The 14,342-nt window shown below is 37.8% G+C and overlaps 1 protein-coding gene across 15 annotated transcripts in view; it reads left to right on the top strand.

Annotated features, from left to right (window-relative positions):
* LOC108132472 (myb-like protein X) overlaps positions 1–14,342 on the top strand; it is a 157,259-nt gene that overhangs the window by 125,908 nt on the left and 17,009 nt on the right. For 8 of the 15 annotated variants that reach the window (XM_070282347.1, XM_043213378.1, XM_070282342.1 and 5 more), the window contains 4 exons: positions 1,149–1,418; positions 12,114–12,198; positions 12,416–12,604; positions 13,076–13,300. In XM_070282347.1, coding sequence (XP_070138448.1) covers positions 1,149–1,418; positions 12,114–12,198; positions 12,416–12,604; positions 13,076–13,300 — 769 coding nt within the window. Of the gene's footprint in view, positions 1–1,148; positions 1,419–12,113; positions 12,199–12,415; positions 12,605–13,058; positions 13,301–14,342 lie in introns of those variants that run through there. The other 7 variants (XM_070282345.1, XM_070282344.1, XM_070282348.1 and 4 more) reach the window with 5 other exon arrangements.

The following is a 14,342-nucleotide window of genomic DNA, read 5'->3' as shown; positions in this document are numbered from 1 at the left end:
TCACAAAAACTGGTCAAATTCCCCACAGTGCGTGGGTTCGATTCCCAGCAGAAGAAGATGTTTTATGAATTAAGTAATGTTTACTTTTATTAATCGTTTTATCCCACAGTCTTAAGATAAAATTTTATATTCAAGAATTTTTTTAAATTAAAATTTAAAAAAAACTTTATTTTTGTGCAAAATTATTTGAAGCATATTGTTGTCAGTCCCAGCCTAGGCGCAACTGCTTAATCACTTCTAATGCGAACGTTGAAATTAAAAGCTTACCGAGTTTTCCCGGATTGATCCGGAGTCCCCATCAAACGTCGTAGGGCCGGGGGGTACAGGGGTAACCTTTTTCCTTCTCTTTTGGTGGCAATGTTTTCACGCGTTGCTCCGCATTTTGTTGGCGTGTCGTAATATCTGGCGGGGCGGTAAAAGTAGCTTGTCTTTGGTAAGTGTGTTTTGGGGACTCCAGAATCCATGCCCCAGGTGGATTTCCACCGAAGTGGTTGCCAGATGGGATGGGAAACTTCTACCCGAAAGAAACAAAAGACGAACATCCGCCTTGACGCGCTAGTCGTGGAAGCCAGGGGGATGAAGTATAGCGAAGTTCTTGCCTTCGTCACCAGTCGGCAGCACGGACATTTAAGGGAATTTAGCCAAAATGTGCACCAGGTGCGCCGCACCGCCACCTGGTCCTTCTGCTTGAGCTGGACACGGACGCTATAAGGGGAGAACTTCGAGAGCCTTGGGACATCCAGACGAAGTACTTGAAGATAAGAGACCTCGATTCTCTGGTGACGGAAGAGGACAGTCGGATAGCTATGGCCGAGCAGCTTGACGTTTGCGGAAATCAGTCCTTATCAGTAGCATGAGCGCGAGATCTAGGGACACGCAGACCGTTACCATCGGACTGCTTAGCAAGAATGCAGCCACAGCTGTGAGCAAAGGGAAAGTAAGGATTGGATGGAACGTGTGACGGATTAGAGCGAGGGACAGTCAACCGAGGTACTACCGATGCCGGGCTACCGGTGCCGACTTTATTGGCCTGCAAGAGTTTTTTAACATCGGATCCTCCCGAAGTTACCTCTTATTTTTTGTTTTAAATATTTTATATTTCGTTTAAAAATTGTTTTTATAAAAGTGTGAATATATTTTATTTACAGGATGATTATAATAGGCAAATCAAACATATTATATCCGACATAGATGTGAATATTAGAGCTCAAATGCAATTAGCCAAACTAAAGGCAGAAGAACAAAAATTAATTGATAAGCAGAACGAGTTGACGCACCAGATACAACAACAACAACAATTAGCTCAGGAGTTAAGTTTACAAAACCAAATAAAATTAAAACAACTGGAGCAAATGCCAGCGGTGGAATCTAAAATTCAGCCTAACTTATTAGAATGTAATCCGAAAACTTCATTCAAAGTACGTATACATAAAAATATAACATATTTTACTATGACATTAGGACATAATTTTTGAATATTCTATTTTATACAACTTATTGGAACTCTTATAAGATAAATTGCAATAAAAAAGGGAGTTACTTCGTTAATTTATTTATATTTTGTTCCTGACTGCAAAAAGAGAAATAAGTTACTTGATCATTAAATTTTCATTTTATTTTCTAGAAAATGCTTAAAAGAAAAAGATTTAAATTGAAAAAGATTTGTTTATTTTTAACCCTTCAAAATATTAATTTAACCCTATATAAAGCTACGCAGAGTAGAAGACATGTCCCCCTATATAGTATTTTCAGTCGTTATATATTTTAACACTGGTATTTCGAAGGACTTTACGGGCTTATTCAATTCTCAAGGAAGCTACAGAAATAACTAGATAAATTTTCCGCAGTCAGCTGTTTTGACGGGACTATTTTATCTTTCACAAAAAAACGATAAGAAATTAAAAATAATGGAGGCTGCTAAATATAATAAAATAACAACAAGAAAAAGAGTTAAATTCGGGCGGAGCCGAAGTTGATATACCCTTGCAGTTAAAACCGGATATATATCACAAAAATTGTATATAGTTGGCCGATGCTTATCAGAATATCATAATAAAACCAAATAATTACAATAAAATATCTAAAACAAAGTCCCAAACTTCTATCTTCAAAACCAAAGGTGGTATTTCTACCAAATACGATTTCCTATCGTTCAGTTATATGGCAGCTATAAGATATATTCGGCGGATCATTATGAAATTTGATAGGTTGAATTAACTGACTGTGCTAAGTTCCAGCTTTCTTTATTCAGAATAACGAAAGTTGGGTCGTTTCCGATGTTCATTTTTATGGCAGCTATAGGATATAGTCGGTCGATCCTTACGACATTTAATGGGTCGCATTAAATACCTCTTATGTTAAATTTAAACTCTCTAGTTATATGGCAGAGGGCAGAGATGGATTTGTACTGAAGACAAAGTTGTACATCATCTGCATACATAAGAACTAGAGAGTTCGTTAAAGCAGGAGGCAAATCATTTATAAAGAGAGTTAATAATAACTGGCCAAGGTGACTTCCTTGAGGGACGCCAGATGTAGCACGGACCAGACGGGAATGTATGTTTTTAAATAAGACTCTTTGTGTCCTTCCATCTAAGTAGCTGGAGATCCACGTTAAGAGGTCCGTATTCAACAAGTAATTCAACAAGAGTGAGTAATTAACTGAATCAAATGCTTTGCTAAAGTCTATGTAAATAACATCTGTTTGATATCCCTTTTGATAGCCATCTATGACAAAGGACGTCAACTCCATTTTTCCACGATAGGACTATATCTTACAGCTGCCATATAACTGAACGATCGGAAATGGTTTTTGGTATAAATACCAAATTTGGTATTTTTGAGTATAGAAGCTTGGGACTTTTTTTTATATTTTTTGCCTGTAATTAGTTGGTTTTATTATGATATTCTCATAAGGATCGGCCAACTATATCCGATGTTTGTGATGATGTTTTAACTGCAGGGGTATATTAGCATCGGCTCCTCACGAAGTTAGCTATCCTTTCTTGTTTGCTCTAATCTCAAGCCTAACATATCTATTGCGGCGAGGCGGGGCGAATTCGCACAAAAGCGAATTCTTATACTTATACTAGATTTAGATAACAAATTCAAGTAACAATAATAACACAGTGTGACAGTGATTTGGAACGTTTGAAGAGAATTAGTAGGAATTGTTTATTAGGTCGAAAAAGTACAAAACCGTGTTTGAAATATTTCTAACACCCTCTAATTGATCAGTTACATGGCAGCTATAGGATATATCGGTCATTTCCGATTTCCGGTTATTCACAGACAGACGGACAGACAGATGGGGTCGGAGATGTCTTCTTCATTGCGTCATCATCACACTTGACCAAAATTATAGTACCCTCTGCAAGGGTATAATAAAAAAATTAAATTATATAATTTATCGTTGTCTGTTTATTAAAAATAAATTAAATCAGAAAATCGATAATAATAAACCGAAATTAAAATCACCTACTCTTCATGACATAAAAAGAAGATGTAATGTCAGAGTAAAAAGAGTTCGCCGATTAGAGGAACGTTTGAAGCTGGGTCAGTTCCTTTATTAAAGACCGAGCTAAAGTGCAGGCTTCAAGTTTTAAATAAGAAAATTTTTAAGGCAAATTAGTTGCAAGACCAGATCTAGCAATTAGATTGAGAGACGAATTTGAAGCCGAGTTAGAAGCATAACGAAGTAACGACTAAGGCAAGGGGGATGTCTTTCTTAAATGCCTTCACTGTAGTTAAAGATTTCCCACCAGCTACTGCAATTTCTGCAGCCCCAACTCGAGCTCGACTTCCTAGTCTGGCATTGCCAAAAATCAGTGGAAGCTATTCGGAGCTTGAAAATTTTATGAGTTCCTTCGAGACATTAGTAGACGAGGATGTGAACCTTCCTGTTATCGAGAAATTAAAGCCTAGGAAGCCAAATCAGGAAAAAATTGGGTTCGACGAGTACCACAATAGAAGTTCGTTGATCCTTACGACATTTAATGGGTCGCACTAAATACCTCTTATGTTAAATTATGTTAAGGGCAAGGGGGATGTCTTTCTTAAATGCCTTCACTGTAGTTAAAGATTTCCCACCAGCTACTGCAATTTCTGCAGCCCCAACTCGAGCTCGACTTCCTAGTTTGGCATTGCCAAAAATCAGTGGAAGCTATTCGGAGCTTGAAAATTTTATGAGTTCCTTCGAGACATTAGTAGACGAGGATGTGAACCTTCCTGTTATCGAGAAATTAAAGCCTAGGAAGCCAAATCAGGAAAAAATTGGGTTCGACAAGCACCACAATAGAAGTTCGTTGGCTTGCTCCGCTTCCAACAAATAAGCTTGCAGTTAGTGTAACGCAAAATAGTCTTGCCCAGTGTGTTCCGTTCGCTCACGCTGTTATCCAATTGTTTGAGTTTGTCAAGTCAGCCTCACTATGTATAAATTGTCTGTGAAAAGGTCCAATTTCTGCACCGATTTACTGTGACTAAAAATAACTTAGCGCCAACTGAAAATCCTTCTGCAGCGCTGAATCTTGGTGGTCCTTCCACGTCACATGCTTTGGAATTGGTCAAGTTATTTTAGAGGTTAAGAAAAAGATACACACTGTGGTGAATCAAGAATTAATGGTAGTGAGTTTCGGTTCGTTTTTTGGATTTTGAGAACTATCTCGGGCTATCACCCTGACCAGTGAAAGATTTGGACCTACCAAAGAACTTGCCTTTAGCAGATCCATATTTTTATAAGCCTCAGCGAATAGACATGTTAATTGAAGCTGAGTCATTTTTCGAACTGTTGTCCCTTGGGCAAATAAATCAAGGCTCGAACCATACCATTCTCCAAAAACTGTCCTTGAATGGATAGTCTTTATATCCTGTCTTTAGCCTGAATTGCCAAGTAAAATTATTCGAGTCAATATATAGCAATTTGAAAAAATTCTGGTCGTTGAAAGAAGTACGAACTTCTTAAAAGCTTTTGTCATCTGAACAAGAGTTATGTGAGGAACGTTATCAGAAAATTACTATGATACAGCCTTGAGGTTCCATTTAAGTCGGATCCAATCATTTTGGGAAACTCGTTCGAGGTAGCCAAACGCCTTTTTTGTCGCTCAAGAGAAGATTATCTCGAGATCCGAATTTAAAGAAAATGTATTTAAGATTGATGGAAGAATACGAATCCTTAGGGCATATGACCCTTACAAGCAATGATGTTCTTGACTACGTCATACCCCATCAGTGTGTCTTACGGCCTCAAAGCACTTCGACCAAATTACAAGTCGTGTTTGATGTGTCTTGTAAGACATCAACACAGAAGTGCCTAAACGATCTATTGATGGTTACTTCTACATTGATGGTTACTTCTTCGGTTCCGGCTAAACAGATTCGCTCTACAGCTGACATAAAAAAGATGCATCGCTAAGTAATGGTAAATGTAGCCGAAAGGCGATACCAGTTGATAGTGTGGAGAAAAGACCCATCATAGTCCTTAAAATTGTGCAAGCTCAACACCGTTACAGATGGTTACAAAACATTCTTTTGGTGACATCGAAGATGGTTGACCCCTTGTTTTATTGAGCCCTATATTAATAAAAGGAAAAACCCTATTGCAGAAATTGTTGTTAAATAAGCTAGATTGGGATGAGTTTATTCCAACTTACTTGGAAAAAGCATGAAACAAAATACAGATTGCCTTGTCGCAACTAGAGGACATCTCAATTCCGAGATTCGCGTTTACCGAGCCGATGTCACCTATTCAAATTCATGCCATTTCTGACGCATCGAAAAGAGCCTATGGAGCCTGTTTTTATATTCGTTGCGAATCTGAAGAAGGTATTAAAGTTTCGTTGTTGACGGCAAAGTCCAAAGTAGCGCCGCTCAAGACAAAGACACTCCCCGTCTTGAGTTATGAACCGCTCACCTTCTCGCAGATCTCTGCCACAAGATAAAGCCTCTAATAAAAGTTCTGATCGGACAAAGTGTATTGTGGTCGGATTTAGAAGTTACTCTTCATTGGATTCGGTTTCATCCATTATCGATGTTAACGTTCATATCGAATAGAGTTGCTGAAATTCAAGAGTGGTCAGATGATAGAACGTGGCGACATGTACCTACCAAACAGAACCCGGCAGATATAGTGTAAAGAGGTGGAGACGTAAAAGGAGACTGTAGAATCGATCTGGTTTACAGGTCCATCGTTTTTAAAGGAACCGGAAGATAAGCGGGCGACGAGCCTCTGATTTAATACGTCACCAGAACTTCTACAGATGAAAGAAAAAAATCCCATCAATCAGAAATAGAAAAGATCCGGAAAAATTTAATTGTTGGCCCCAGTCTACAAAAGCTGAATCCCTTTTTACATGAATCCTCAGAGGCTGGGCTAACCATTTCGTTGTTTTGGGTCGACTAGCTAGTGCTCCTATATCTTAAGATGGAAGTTTCCATTATTGTTGACAAAACGCTCCCAATTTGTTCAGAGTTTGATTCTTGCACGAGTCGAATTTTAATGTGGGGCCACGAGCACTTGTGAGTCTTTTGCGACAGCGCATATGGATCGTAAATGTTCAGGAAGTCTGCTGCTTTAAATTCAAGCCTCATCTGATGACTCAAATAATTGGAGATTTACCCTTAGATAGAATTCGTGCTCTCCGCCCCTTCTCCATATGTGCTGTTGATTTTTGTGGGCCCATTGATACGACATTGAAAATTCGTGGTAGGCAACTTGCGTCCAAGGCAGTTCATTTAGAAGTAGTTTCAGAGCCATTTGTAACGTTGAAGAGGCCACATCTCATCTTTCGTTTTCGTTATTTTTTTATTTTTAGCAGCCACCATTTTTTTTTTATCGTTTTTTTTTTGTGTGAGAAATAAAATTATCTCATTTAACTTTTTAAAAAGATTTATTTTCTTCATTACGTATTTAATTCCGAGTAAACGGCCTTATTTATTTCAATTTTATAAAACCCATTTAGTAAATATAAATTAGAAACATACATATACGCAGATTAGGAACTGATGTGATTCGAACTGTGGTGGTAAAAGTCCACAAATGGGAAACTGTGAAGTCCCTTCAACTTGCCTATTAATTGGCTCTGCTGAAATGTGGGCAAAAATTGGCTACATAAATGTAATGTAAGATGTGATAGGCTAAGAAACTGCAGGGCTTGGCATTGGCATAAAATTTTCTCGACAGTTTCTTCCACCTCTTCGTCCTTGCAGCTGCGGCAATAGTCGTTGTGGAGTGAATTCATGATGCTCCTGATGACGGGGCTGTGTCGATTCGGGTTCTATCCATTCTTGATAATTCGGATGTTCTTTTCTTTGAGATTTTGTACCAAAATTGGCGGGCGAACCAGCAGTTTGGGACAGATTCTCAGCTGAGTTGGTTTTTTTATTTTATTGTCTACCTTAAGTTCAAGTTTGTAAGTGCCTATTGGTATTGCAGAACACTAAATTTCAAAATGGAGTGGTGTGGTGGTACCTATGCAAGCCCATTCGTCTACTTACTAAGCAGTTGTCTGTGATGTTCATGTGACCAGGGACCTTTAGTCATATTAAAGGTCCTCAAAGTCATATTAATGGAGAATCTCGTAAAGAGATTCCATATCTCCATATCTGGGGTTCCATATCGTTTATTTCCAGGTCTTTTCTGCGCGTTCAGTTGGCCAGGGCTTGCCATTTTGTGCTTATGAAATTACAATTTTCCGGTGAAAATAATAACAACGTTCACGAACGCCACAACTTGTAGTCCCTCTTTTCCATATTACATAGATTCGAATTGACATTTCATCGAAGAGGGAAGATGACTATATTTGCGGGGTTCCTCTGCAGACGTCTTTTAAGAGGATTGATGTGCCTAGTGAAGAAGTTAATCTCCTGCATATGAGCAATTGATCAATGAGTCTCATCAAGTGGCCATTTACCCCAAGGAAAGTCAAGGCGTCAGTTATGGTGTTTTGTGACAATGTTGTTGAAGTTGGGCTTTGGGTATGAATACATTCCGTGACACTATACACTGCTTGAGCCTTGTTATTTATGTCCACTGCTTTAGCTTCTTTTCTCCGCGTAGGTATGTGTTGTTTGGTGGACCTACAAGTTGCGAAAAAAGTAAAGTCCACCCGGATAAGGCTTCCTAGAACAGGGGGTCGCCAGTTTCACTGAACCCTCCGTTAAAATCAGGGCACAATAAAGGCCTTTAGTGTAGAAAATAAGGTACCCTGTTTATTTTAGTATGTTACAATGCACGCTTGTATAGTTATAGGAAAGAGAAAGAGATTGTCGGGTCAGGCAGCAGCACGGCGTTTATTGTTGATCTTTAATTAATGTTAATGTAATGTTTAGTGTGATGTTTATTTATTAGGCTTAAGTACAAATAAGTAGCTTAGTTGATCGCAAGCCAACTATCTCTCGGCCGCTCGATTCACTAACTTTCTTTGGAAAGTTTTAGCTCCGCAAAAGTATAGGTCGGGCCTATACTTTATTTACGGCATTGAAAAATCTCAATGACCAAACAGATCATGAAGTAATTGTCTCGCTCTAAGAAATATAGAATTAGAAAATATGTATGTATATCAATTTTTTGTTTTTTCCTCAACTTTAGTCGCAAATAGAGTGGTGAATCGCAACGCCTTTGACGTCAACAACATTGACAATTCAACATGGTGCTTGGATAGTGGTGCCACAAGCCATATATGTTGCGCAAGAGAGCTATTTACAAAATTTGAGAAGCACATTGAACAGATCGGACTGGTTGATGCTGGTTTCCTTCAAGCAGATAAGATCAAGATACAAGGTTCTTTACGTTCCGAAGATGTCCGGAAATTTCTATTCCGTGAGCAGTGTTGTCCAGAACAGGTTCAAGGCGATCTTTGACATAGAGAATGCCAAGGTGATGCAAGATAGAGAATGCATAGTGAAAGCCAAAAAGATTGGAAACTTGTACTTGTTTGAATGTGGCCGCAGTAAATGTTTTGCCATGTCAGCTGTTGATCGGATTTTGCTACACAAGAGATACGCACATATTAATTTCTCTAGATTGAAAGAGATGGTATCCGAAGGGAAAGTTCGAGGGATAGATAATATTAGGTCGCCAGAGAATATTAACTGCAAAACGTTTATTTTTAGCAAAATCCATGTTCAACCTTTTCCATCACCAATAAGTAATCGGGCTAAGGAGCTTTTGGATCTGAAACATGCAGATGTTTGTGGACCTTTCCCAACACTGTCTCTCGGAGGTTCCAAATATTTTCTGACGTTCATTGACGATAAGTCCAGGATGATTTTTGTTTACTACCTGTGTGGTAAGAACGAGGTGCTACCCAAATTTATCGAATTCAAGAATCTTGTGGACCGGCAGACAGGAAGAAGACTTAAATGATTGCGGAGTGATAATGGCGGAGAATTTGTCAATAAACAGTTTGACGAATGACTGAGGCAGCATGGAATCGACAGACAGATAACAATAGCGTAAAATCCCCAGCAAAATGCAGTTGCGAAACAGGCAAATCGTACAGTAGTGAAGATGTCGAGATGCCTTCTGGTTCTGGCGGGACTGGGAGATCATTTTTGGGCAGAAGCTGTCAACACTGCGGTTTATTTGCGAAACCGCTCCCCTCCCAGCGCATTAGACAGTATGACTTCTATGGAAGCATGAACGGGTAAGAGACCTTATGTAAAACACCTAAGGTTTTTGGATCTCTTGCAGTTTCTCTGGACAAGGGTTCGAGGTAGGGCAGCAAATTTCAACCTAAGGGAAAGAGTACATTATAGTTGGGTACTCTGTAGCAGCCAAACGTTATCGACTATATGACCCATCACCTGGTGATCGAGAAACGGGGTGTATTATTTGATGAACATCATGACGTGGCATCCAAGGGTGATACCGATCAAGCATGTCGTGGAGGAGGCACGCAGGGGCCCCGGCCGTCCTAAGATCATCCGAACTGGAAAACCTGGACGCCCAAAAAAGCAGTACAATATCCTTGGCGCCCTCTTTTCGGAAAATGTTCCAATTCCGTTAACTTGCAAAGAGGCGCTGGAGAGTACAAATGTGAAGCCATGGAAAGATAACATGATTCTCTGGTTGCCAACCAGACTTGGCAAATCACTGATTTACCCAAAAATCAGCGATCAATTGGATGCAAATGGGTGTTCAAAGTAAAGCGTGATATAGAGGCAAAAAAAAACAAAAAAAAAAAAAAAAAAAAACATGCACTTCTTATCAGTCCGTAGTAGGAGAACTTATGTGGCTAGCTCTTACAAAAAGGCCAGACATGTGGCATTTGGTGTCAAAATTGGCACAACGAAATCAAAACCCGCATGCTGAACTCATGGCTGGCATAAAGCACATCTTTAGATACCTCTCATCTACGATTGACATGAAACCACACTATGGGCAATGTTGGATTGGGCAGGTAATAGGCTTGACAGGAAATCCTATACTGATTACATCTACCTGCTAGCAGGTGGTCCGATTTCCGGAAAAGCAGTGAAGTGTGGGATTAAGCAGTACCGAGGCGGAGTACATGGCACTATCGGCGGCATTAAAGGAGACGATAGTCCTGCGAAGTCTGATTATGGAGATCGGTTGCGGAGATACAACACCTCGATCGTCATGTATGGGGATAATCTGAGTGCGGAGGCGTTGACCAAGTTCATCATTCATCAAGTTGCATTTCCTTCTTGTTTTTTAATAGTTTAAACGCAGAGAAAGTTAAAATTACCAAACTCTTTCAACTTAACCTCGTCATAAGCGAAATGTGGCTCGACTATAATTAATTCCTTTCTTTCTTTTTATCGACCTTCTTTCGTTTACGTCTAACACAAGTGTTTCTGACTGAAAAAATTGCAGAGCTTTAGACCTCTGGCTTAATTAAAACTTTGGTAAATACAATAGCATAAGATGCAACCCGGTACGGGGGATCCAGTTAATAGGTTTTCATCTTCAGTGATTATAAGTGCTTCGTGCATATCTTTTAGATGCGTGCTTATTCTTAAAGTAATGCAATAGAGAAACAAGAAAGGAAAGCCAACTTACGGCGCTGCCGAAGTTGATATACCCTTGCAGTTAAAACAACATTGCAAACATCGGATATAGTTGGCCGATCTTAATGAGAATATCATAATAAAGCCAATTAATTACAAGCAAAAAATATAAAAAAAAGTCCCAAGCTTCTATTTTAAAAAATACCAAAGTTGGTATTTCTACCAAAAACCATTTCCGATCGTTCAGTTATATGGCAGCTGTAAGATATAGTCCTATCGTGGAAAAATGGAGTTGACATCATTTGTCATAGATGGCTATCGAAAGGGATATCAAACAGATGTTATTTACATAGACTTTAGCAAAGCATTTGATTCAGTTAATCTTAACAGACCTCTTAACGTATATCTCCAGCTACTTAGATGGAAGGACACAAAGAGTCTTATTTAAAAACATACATTCCCGTCTGGTCCGTGCTACATCTGGCGTCCCTCAAGGAAGTCACCTTGGCCAGTTATTATTAACTCTCTTTATAAATGACTTGCCCCCTGCTTTAACGAACTCTCTAGTTCTTATGTATGCAGATTATGTAAAGCTTAGTCTTCAGTACAAATCCATCTTTGCCCAATGCAGTCTTCATTTTTGCATTTTTGCGGGTTGAACCGGCTAACCAGCGATTTCTGCAGCTCCAGTTATCCTGGTAGCTGATTTTTTAATCCTGTAGCTCTATCTCTTGATAGAGATCCACGCGTTCATAGGTACAGACAAACATGGCTATATCGACTCGGGTGTTGACGCTGATCAAGAATATATGTACTTTATGGGATCTTAGATGATTTCTTCTCTCTGTACACAAAAACTTTGTACAGGTATAAAAATTGAAAAAAAAAACCCAAAGCGTTCGATTCAACATAGCCGTGCGCCTTGAAGAGAAGAAGATTTATAAAATCTTATGAATACATTTTAAATATCCTTGATAAAATCAATCGTGTTTATAACATGCTATTTTACTATGCTTTCCTTTTATGATATTATTTTAACACTAAATTTTCAAACACACTTTAATACTATATGGCTATCGAAAAAAAATAATAATACATTTATATTTAATTGACAAGTAAAATTTGCTTGATATTTTTTCATTTAGGATCACAATAACCCTTTAAAGACTGTTGATTTGCGGAAAATATTTACACCAGCGACTGACACAAAGGAAATATTACCAAAAAATCGTGAGTAATGTATTAGTACAAAAAAGGTGATACGTGTGTATCATTAATAAAAAATATGAATTTATTATCAGAATTTACATGTGCTAATTTTTATTTGCAAGATCTCGCAAGATTACAAAAGAAACAGGCTGATAAATGACGTATCTCCTTTAAAAATAATCTAGGATAAAACCATTATTATTTGAGTTTTAAATTTAAATTTGTTTGAAATACTTAGGAAAACTTTATGCTTCATCTGCATTTTATTCGCCAACACTACACCCTACTGTGGAAGACCAAGTTGAGCTTGCCAGGAGAATATCTTACTCATTGAGTGATATCAGTAACCAAACTTCTAAGGGTCAATCAATGTTTGTCAATCGCAAAAAACGCTCAGTAAAATGGGTTCATGAAGGTAGTGCTCAAGGTAACTAGTAGATTATTAGTTCCACGACCCTAATTAATGTACTGTATTCGGAAGTATTCGTAAATATAGCTTTGCTTGTTGTAATAGTAAAAAAGTGCTTGTTAGTAAAAAAAAAGTGATCAGTAAAGCCCAGGGCTCTTATATGTACAGTAAAAAAATAAATACAAATATCTTAAAATATATAGTATTTCACAAAAAACTATTTTTAAATGAAATAAGTTTGTCCTTTAGGTACCTTTTTACAAATACAATTAAGGCGACTTTTTCAAAATTACTGAAATGGAATTTATCTAAGATAAGCCTAGCATTGAGCTTTGGATAATTTAAATTATATTTTTATCCATATAAAGAATGTGTTAAAAGTATCTAAAATGGAGCAAACCAATCTATTTAACTTTAATTTTTTTTCTTGCTTCCTTATATTTATGGTTCTAAAAATATATTAATAAAATAGTTTTATCATATATTTAGAGAAAGAATTTTTAGACGATGTTAAAGTTCCATGTAAGGAAAATTCGGTCTCGTCAACGGGATTAACCCACCTGGAAAAAATACCGCTTAAGCTTATAATGAATCCAAACGGACAAGTCCGAGACTATGATTCGCTTAAAGAATTAATAAACATCGAAGCTGGTCTATTATCGCCTGATAATTGTGCTGAACTAATTACTGCATTGCAACTTCACCAAGGAAGAGGTAAAAATCTCATAATAATGATGCTTTTTTAATTTGTCTAACCTTGCACAGGTATTACAATACCTCAATTTGCGTCTTATTTATGTCATATATATGAAAAGTATCCGAGGTAAACTGAAAAATTGAAAGTTTCAATAAGATTCTCTAGGAAGCAGGTTTCATAATGTGAACGATAAATGCGATATTTATACTAGAATTTTCATGAAAAAAGTTAGTCAAATGTGAGATTATTCATAATTCATGCCTTTGCATAGGGTCAAAAGTGTGGAAAGCAGTAAGGGAGACGTATACTCTTGTTCAGGATCACTTCTTGTATACTCTTATACAGGATCACCTCTTAGGTGGATTTAAGCATGTCCTTTTATCTGTCTATCCGGTCTTGTCTATCAGTTTTATAGGTATCCATTCTAAACTTTGCACACATCCTTTTTTTCTTTGCACGCAGTATATAAGTAGGAACGTCCGTCTATATTCTATATAAATGATTAATCAAAAGCACCACAGCTTTGCCTTTTAGAGTTAGATAGTTCTGATTTTTTTTTACGTAAAATATTTTTGGCCAATTGATCTTATCTACCAAATTTGAAAAGGATGACCCGTCCTTGTCTCGCCCGGGATTACTTCTCATATGCGTGCATAAGCTCCATGTTCCTATCTATTTTTCGCCAATAGAGTGCGACACTTTTATACAATGCTTTAGCCGCCAAGTACCATGAAGCTGCACTTTTCATAAGGTCCTCGCGCCTTTTGGACCACCGACGTCGGTCTTTGCCAGAGTGTTGCTTGCTTGCTACATTTATTTTCTTAAGTAAGGAATTCATCATTTTTGCCTTTCATTTTTTTTAACCAAACATGTGCAATTGTTCTTTTTTTGTCTATTGCGCATAAAAAATAGGCACCACAGCTATGTTGTCATGTATTCAGACGTGAGTAGGGTTGGAGGTCTCAGTCCTGACTGAATAACTAAATACGAGTAGCAAGTGAATTTCCGCGAAATTTTTTATTTCAAATCAAAAGTTGATACTTTTAAATCATTATCATT

This window comes from Drosophila bipectinata, chromosome 4 (assembly GCF_030179905.1).
Source record: "Drosophila bipectinata strain 14024-0381.07 chromosome 4, DbipHiC1v2, whole genome shotgun sequence".
Classification (NCBI taxonomy): domain Eukaryota; kingdom Metazoa; phylum Arthropoda; class Insecta; order Diptera; family Drosophilidae; genus Drosophila; species Drosophila bipectinata.
This window is presented reverse-complemented; position numbering and strand designations above follow the sequence as displayed.